Consider the following 9,102-nt stretch of genomic DNA (forward strand, 5'->3'; position numbering starts at 1 on the left):
AGTCACCTTACAGGCAATACAAAGGCACTAAATTCATACCTCTATAGTTACCCTGAATGTTAATGGGCTAAATGTCCCAATCAAAAGACACAGGGTATCAAAATGGATAAAAAAAAAAAAAATCTATATGTTGCCTCCAAGAAACTCATTTTAGCCCGAAGACAACTCCAGATTTAAAGTGAGGGGGTGGAATAGAATTTACTATGCAAATGGACAAGAGAAGAAAGCAGGAGTGGCAATCCTTATATCAGATCAATTAGATTTTAAGCCAAAGACTATAATAAGAGATGAGGAAGGGCACTATATCATACTCAAAGGGTCTGTCCAACAAGAAGATCTAACAATTATAAATATCTATGCCCCTAACGTGGGAGCAGCCAACTATATAAACGAATTAATAACAATTATCAAAGAAATACATCAACAATAATACAATAATAGTAGGGGACTTTAACACTCCCCTCACTGAAATGGACAGATCATCCAAGCTAAAGATCAACAAGGAAATAAAGGCCTTAAATGACACTCTGGACCAGATGGACATCACAGACATACTGAGAACATTTCATCCCAAAGCAACAGAACACACATTCTTCTCTAGTTTACATGGAACATTGTCCAGAATAGATCACATCCTCGGTCCTAAATCAGTCTCAACCAGTATCAAAAGATTGGGATCATTCCCTGCATATTTTCAGACCACAATGCTCTGAAGCTAGAACTCAATCACAAGAGGAAATTAGGAAAGAACCCAAATACATGGACACTAAACAGCATCCTTCTAAAGAATGAATGGGTCAACCAGGAAATGAAAGAAGTATTTAAAATTTCCTGAAAACAAATGATAATGAAAACACATAGTTTCAAAATCTATGGGACACAGCAAAGGCAGTCCTGAGAGGAAAATATATAGCAGTACAAGCCTTTCTCAAGAAAAAAGCAAGGTCTCAGGTACACAACCTAATCCTACACCTAAATGAGCTGGAGAAAGAACAAGAAAGGAACCCTAAACCCAGCAGGAGAAGAGAAATCATAAAGATCAGAGCAGAAATCAATGAAATAGAACCCAAAACAACAATAGAACAAATCAACAAAACAAGGAGCTGGTCTTTGAAAGAATTAATAAAATTGATAAACCCCTGGCCAGACTTATCAAAAAGAAAGGAGAAAGGACCCAAATAAAAAAATCATGAATGGAAGAGGAGAGATCACAACTAACACCAAAGAAATACAAACTATTATAAGAACACATTATGAGCAACTCTCCGCCAACAAATTTGACAATCTGGAAGAAATGGATGCATTCCTAGAGTCATATATACTACCACAACTGAACCGTGAAGAAACAGAAAGCCTGAACAGACCCATAACCATAAGGAGATTGAAATAGTCATTAAAATCTCCAAACAAACAAAAGTCCAGGGCCAGACAGCTTCCCGGGGGAATTCTACCAAACATGTAAAGAAGAACTAATTCCTATTCTCCTGAAGCTGTTGCAAAAAGTAGAAAGGGAAGGAAAACTTCCTCATTTTATGAGGCAGCATCACTTTGATCCCACAACCAGACAAGGATCCCATCAAAAAAGAAATCTATAGACCAATATCCTTGATGAACACAGATGTGAATATTCTCACCTAAATACTAGCCAATAGGATTCAACAGTACATTAAAAGGATTATTCCCCACAACCAAGTGGGATTTATTCCTGGGCTGCAAGGTTGGTTCAACATCCACAAATCAATCAATGTGATACAGCACATCAATAAAAGAAAGAACAAGAACCATATGATACTCTCAATAGATGCTTAAAAAGCATTTGACAAAGTACAGCATACCTTCCTGTCAAAACTTTTCAAAGTGTTGGGATAGAGGGCACATACCTCAGTATTATCAAAGCCATTTATGAAAAACCCACCACAAATATCTTTCTCAATGGAGAAAAACTGAAAGCTTTTCTGCTAAGGTCAGGAACACGGCAGGGATGTCCATTATCACCACTGCTATTCAACATAGTACTAGAAGTCCTAGCCTCAGCAATCAGACAACAAAAGGAAATTAAAGACATCCAAGTCGGCAAAGAAGAATTCAAACTATCAATCTTCACAGATGATATAATACTATATGTGGAAAACCCAAAAGACTCCACTCCAAAACTGCTAGAACTTGTACAGGAATTCAGTAAAGTGTCAGGATATAAAATCAATGTACAGAAATCAGTTGCATCTCTCTACACCAACAACAAGACAGAAGAAAGAGGAATTAAAGAGTCTATCCCATTTACAATTGCACCCAAAACCATAAGATACCTAGGAATAAACCTAACCAAAGAGACACAGAATCTATACTCAGAAAACTATAAAGTACTCATGAAAGAAATTGAGGAAGACACAAAGAAATGGAAAAATGTTCCATGCTCCTGGATTGGAAGAATAAATATTGTGAAAATATCTATGCTACCTAAAGCATTCTTCACATTTAATGCAATTCCTATCAAAATACCATCCATATTTTTCAGAGAAATGGAATAAGTAATCCTAAAATTTATATGGAACCAGAAAAGACCTTGAATAGCCAAAGGAATATTGAAAAAGAAAGCCAAAGTTGGTGGCATCACAATTCTGGACTTCAAGCTCTATTACAAAGCCGTCATCATCAAGACAGTATTGTACTGGCACAAAAACAGACACTTAGATCAATGGAACAGAATAGAAAGCCCAGAAATAGACCCTCAACTCTATGGTCAACTAATCTTCGACACAGCAGGAAATAATGCCCAATGGAAAAAAGACAGCCTCTTCAATAAATGGTGTTGGGAAAATTGGACAACCACATGCAGAAAAATGAGATTGGACCATTTCCTTACTCAACACACAAAAATAGACTCAAAATGGCGAAGGACCTCAATGTGAGAAAGGAATCCATCAAAATCCTTGAGGAGAACTCAGGCAGCAACCTCTTCGACATCAGCTGCAGCAACATCTTCCTAGGAATATCACCAAAGGCAAGGGAAGCAAGGGCAAAAATGAACTATTGGGATTTCATCAAGATCAAAAGCTTTTGCACAGCAAAGGAAACAGTTAACAAAATAAAAAGACAACTGACAGAATGGCAGAAGATATTTGCAAAAGACCTATCAGATGAATGACTAGTGTCCAAAATCTATAAAGAACTTAGCAAACTCAACACCCAAAGAACAAATAATCCAATCAAGAAATGGGCAGAGGACATGAACAGACATTTCTGCAAAGGAGACATCCAGAAGGCCAACGGACACATGAAAAAGTGCTCCATATCACTCGGCATCAGGAAAATACAAATCAAAACCACAATAGAACTGCCCTATGACCCAATTGCACTATTCGGTATTTATCCTAAAGATACAAACGTAGTGATCCGAAGGGGCACGTGCACCCGAATGTTTATAGCAGCAATGTCCACAATAGCCAAACTATAAAAACAACCTAGTTGTCCATCAACAGATGAATGGATAAAGAAGAAGTGGTATATATACACAATGGAATACTATGCAGCCATCAAAAGAAATGAAATCCTGCCATTTGTGACAACATGGATGGAACTACAGGGTATCATGCTTAGTGAAATAAGTCAAGTGGAGAAAGACAACTATCATATGATCTCCCTGATATGAGGAAGTGGATATGTAATGTGGGGGACTTGGGGGTAGGAAAAGAATAAATGAAACAAGATGGGCGGGAGGGAGACAAACCATAAGAATCTCTTAATCTCACAAAACAAACTGAAGGTTGCTGGGGGTTGGGGGGTCGGGAGAGGGTGGTGGGGTTATGGACATTGGGGAAGGTATGTGTTATGATGAGTGCTGTGAAGTGTATAAACCTGGCGATTCACAGACCTGTACCCCTGGGGCTAATAATACATTATATGTTTATAAAAAAATTTTTAAAAATTCAGAAAAAAAAAAGCATATAGCTGCCTCAAAGATTTTTGTCTTATTTTTACATTTAAGTTTATGGATTATAGAGTTTTCTTCACTTAATAAATAATTCCTGTATTTTTAGCATAACTGTACAATGGTATCCTGGGAAATGTTTCTGTCTTTTAAAAATTGTTTTGTCGTTTAATCCTCTTGAGATCAATGGCAGAGTACACAAAATTATTAAATCCTAAAACTACAAAAGAAGCAACTGTGCTCGTCATGTAGGCTAGAAACATCTCAAAGTAAACAAGGAGACTGAAATCTTTTTTTACCACTCTATTCTAAGTTTTTGTTTTAAGAAATATATTTATTTTATACCTAATACAGAAAATGTTCTCTAAATATAATATAAATTAGAGATATGGCTCTTTAAAGAAGAAATGAAACTAGATAAATTTCTTGTCCTGATAAAATCTTTGAGTTTTATCAGCTGAGTGTGAGATGTTGGGGTTAATGTATTTTGGATAAGAACGCAAGTTAAAAGTAGTTTAAAGTAATATACAAATATGATGGATATGCAACATTCAGAAATTTCCTCTGTTCTGGGACTCAAATCAAAAGAAGACAGTTGGGAATGAAATTGCTACTAAAGCCAGTAAGGTTGGGGAATTTTTTTTTTTAATTTTAGTCATAGTAATTGCATGAACATGGACAAAAATATTGATTCATTTGTAAGCCATTGAAATATATGCCACGAAGTTAAAACAATTTTTTTAACAACTCAGTTGACTTGTCCTAATAAGGAATCTTTGTACCTGCATTTTGTTGGAATCAATCTTTGAATAGCTATCCTTCATAACATTCAAAAGAATCCCAGAAATGTAGTTTATTAAATGAATATGTTGTTTTCCTCAGATAATTATAATTACATGTTTTTGGTATACAGGATCATTATGAATATTGCAAAATATGACATTGGAAAAATGAATTAGTACTAAACGTGAGAAGTTTCCTTTTATTGAATTCAATAGAATTTAAACATTTCATAAAATATCCAGTTTCATATCCCAAAGGAATCTACTCTCCCTTACTGATAAATTGTGGAAGTAGTTACAGAAGTCCCTGGGCTTATAAAAATGGTCAGAAACAGTGACTCTTTTATTGCCACTCACCAAGTATTTTATTTGCAGTTAAAAGAAGATAATGATGTCAAGTAGTTTACAATAGTTTTTTAGTTTTTGTATGTGGTTTTTTTTTTTTTTTGCAGTTTTGTAATTTAAATTTAGCTTGTGAGTAAGCATGTATGAATTCACTTCTAACTTTATAATTTGGTACTCTATATAATTCATCCTTTGTTGACTGACATTTTCTTATGCTTTGGACCTAAGAAATTAGACCAACCTTAAAAAAAGAAAGTAGACCAAACTTGGATTTCAAAAACTTAATCACTAAGTATAAATTGTGTATAAATAACCAGAACGTAGACATTTTTAGAAAAATTATACATTGGGGAGTCTGGGAAAAGAAAGGAAAAAATATTAGAAAGGAATGAAGTAAAAGAAGAAAAATACCTTTGTAATTATTATAACCATTGGAAATATCTCTACATTTTTTAATACCTGAACTGGACTGCGTGAAATGTAATAGCTATAAAATACATATAAAAGTGTAAAATAACATATAACATGACATTCTTCTTAAGGAAAATTTGGTCATGCTTCAGAAAAATTTGGTGATACACTTTTGAGATGATAAACATGAGGATATAGGCATGGTCTGGAAAAAGATGGAAAGTAAGAAAAAAATGAAAAGGCTAATAAAATTCTGAATTTTAAGGTGCTAACCATAAAACAAGAGGATAAGAGAAGAGAAGGAGAAGGACATGAGTAAGAGAGAAGAGGCTACCATGGTAACAGGGGGAACCATGCAGAGCAATGACACTAAAACAAACTACCAGGCATGAGTAGATAACATCTTTTTTAAATGGCTTGTTTTCTAGAACCCTCCTCTGTTACTGCAAAAGTAAATAAAGAATGCTACATAAACAACACAGTCATCATGCATGAGGATATACTTCCTATCTACTTGGGTCCATATCAGAGAAATGAGAATAACCAGGGTGAGTGAGACAAAAGTACACCCAAGTCTTCAGGAAAAAGAGGAAAACAGACCTAAAGTGGTCATGAGAATTTCAATCTTGAAGAGTTTACAGAAGTTTGGTGAAAGTACTGAATCCCCACTCAGGTATTTAGGTCAAGTTTATGATTTCTAAAAGTCAGGGAGTCCTCAGCTGAAATCTAATTTACAGAATACTATCATAAGGAGTAATAAACAGAGAAAGAGATAAGTTTAGCAAAGAGGAATGAGTTACCTGATGGTGTAAAATAACTTAATCTGAACTAAATAGATTGGAAAAAAAATTACAACTACAGATGACACAAATTAAAATATTATGACAATTTTTCTGGATTTTTCTTTGTTTCTTTTTTATATGACTTTCATATACCATATATTATCCTTTTGGAATGCCTGAATTTATGACGCATCAGAAATGAAATACTAGAGTTGCACTCAGTGAAATTTTGAGTACAAATTATATGAGCAAGGTTTTAGAGGCTGTTACTGCTGACTAGTGTAACACTGAAGGAGGTTGGGTGATGGGAACAACACATGTATGGACAATCTCAAGCAAATAGGTATCTCATGTAAGATTATAACCTTTATTTCTCATTTTTTCTTATTTTTTAAATTTTTTTTTTGAAGTCAGCAATGAAAAACCACAGCACAGTAACAACTTTTATTCTTCTTGGACTGACTGATAATCCACAATTACAAGTGATCATTTTTCTTCTCCTTCTTTTCACCTACATGTTGAGTGTCAGTGGGAATCTAACCATAATCACCCTCACCCTACTGGACTCTCATCTAAAGACACCCATGTATTTCTTCCTCCGAAGTTTCTCATTTTTAGAAATCTCATTCACAACTGTCTGCATCCCCAGATTTCTTGCCAGTATAGCAACAGGTGATAAGTCTATTTCTTACAATAGTTGTGCAACACAGCTGTTTTTTACTCTTGTCTTGGGTGCAATTGAATTTTTTCTTCTAGCTGCCATGTCTTATGACCGCTATGTGGCCATCTGCAAACCCCTGCATTACACCACCATCATGAGTGACAGAGTCTTCAACTTGTTGGTCTTTGCTTCATGGTTGGCTGGTTTTATAGTAATTGTTCCACCACTCCTTGTGGGTCTCCAGCTAGATTTCTGTGCAGACAATGCTATAGATCATTTCTTCTGTGATTTTTCTCCTATATTACAGCTCTCTTGCACAGACACAGATGTAATAGATTTAATGGCATTTCTCTCAGCCATTTTGACCCTCCTGGTTACATTGATATTAGTGATTCTCTCCTACGCAAACATCATCAGGACTATACTGAAGATACCTTCTTCTCAACAGAGGAAGAAAGCCTTTTCTACATGTTCTTCTCACATGGTAGTTGTGTCCATTTCATATGGCAGCTGCATTTTCATGTATGTGAAACCCTCTGCAAAGGACAGAGTATCTTTAAATAAAGGGATAGCCCTTCTCAGTACCTCTGTTACCCCTATGTTGAATCCCTTCATTTATACACTGAGAAACAAACAAGTGCAAGATGCTTTTAAGCACATGATCAAAAAGATTGAGATTTTCTCAGTGAAGTGAATCATTTTAGTGATTTTCCTGAGGTTATGAGTAAAATAAAGCAAGAAGGATAAAGTGCTTCATAGAACTCTTCAATGTTTATATTTGAAATAATAGCAACTATTTTTCTTGCTATAAATTTCATGGTGGCCTGACTAATCTCCAAAGCCTAATTCTCTTTCTTTATCTGTCCCTTATTTAGGCAAAAATAATGTGCCTTTTTATTTGGCACTTTTATCTATTTCTTCTAAAAGTTCCCTAAGAGGAAGACAAAATTAGACTTTAATTTTTCCATGTTTTTTTCCACTGTTCTGGCATTCAGAGATTCAATTTTACACATATTCTATATAGAGTTAATGTACCACCTAAATTTGTGAAACTTAGCTAAAAAACACATATTTCTAGAAACCCTCAAATTGTCACTGACTCAAGGCAAAATAAAAAATGGGAATTGATCTATAACTCTTAGAGATACTGAATCACTAACTACTATATCCTTAAATAATATAGAATTTTTCTGTTTCTGTAAATCGAGGTGATGGCAATCATTTCAGATAATTAATTTGTAAATTTATTTTGCTTATTATTATTCTTTATCATATATACTGTACCAGTAAAAAAAAAACATAAACAAAACCAATTTCACAGTATATGTACATTTGTTTATAAAACATATATTCACTATAGTACATAATATTTAAATATATTAATAGAAAAATAGAAATTAAGCAAGGACATTAGGCAAAAGAATCAATGTATTTTATAACTCTACTGTATGATATAAATTAATTTTAATGTTAATGGTACCACTATAAGATGCAATTTCATAAAACATATATTATTATATTTGTAAATATCAGTTTATTATGTGATAAGTTATATGAAAGTCTATCCTAAGCCTCTCTGAACTTGGTACTTAGAAGGGTCTTCATAGTTCAAAACTAATGCTTCACAATGCATGTTGCTCACATCAAAAGGAGTGAAAGTGACAATATTCTTCTGTCCTATTTGAATTTGTTTTTGATATTGAATTACTACAATTCTGTCTGCTTTAATGTTAATCTGCTGCCTAATTTTATTTTTTTTCATTTTTTGTTATTTATTTTTTATTTTCAGCATAACAGTATTCATTATTTTCTCACCACACCCAGTGCTTCATGCAATATGTGCCCTTTATAATACCCACCACCTGGTACCCCGACCTCCCACCCCCTGCCCCTTCAAAACCCTCAGATTGTTTTTCAGAGTCCATTGTCTCTCATGGTTCACCTCCCCTTCCAATTTCCCCCAACTCCCTTCTCCTCTCTAACACCCCTTGTTCTCCATGATATTTGTTATGCTCCACAAATAAGTGAAACCATATGATAATTGACTCTCTCTGCTTGACTTATTTCACTTGGCATAATCTCTTCCACTCCCGTCCATGTTGCTACAAAAGTTGAGTATTCATCCTTTCTGATGGAGGCATAATATTCCATAGTGTATATGGACCACATCTTCCTTGTCCATTTGTCCGTTGA

General features: G+C 34.5%; 1 protein-coding gene across 1 annotated transcript; it reads left to right on the forward strand.

Moving 5' to 3' along the window:
- Window positions 1-6,664: 6,664 nt before the first annotated feature.
- On the forward strand, window positions 6,665-7,603 carry LOC309869868 (olfactory receptor 6C74; the record flags this gene model as incomplete). Its single annotated transcript, XM_082741642.1, has 1 exon — window positions 6,665-7,603. One exon carries the CDS (start codon window positions 6,665-6,667, stop codon window positions 7,601-7,603), a length of 939 nt encoding a protein of 312 aa, XP_082597768.1.
- Between the last annotated feature and the right edge of the window lie 1,499 nt (window positions 7,604-9,102).

The sequence above is a fragment of the Mustela nivalis genome (assembly GCF_964662115.1).
Source record: "Mustela nivalis genome assembly, chromosome: 7".
In the NCBI taxonomy this organism is placed as follows: domain Eukaryota; kingdom Metazoa; phylum Chordata; class Mammalia; order Carnivora; family Mustelidae; genus Mustela; species Mustela nivalis.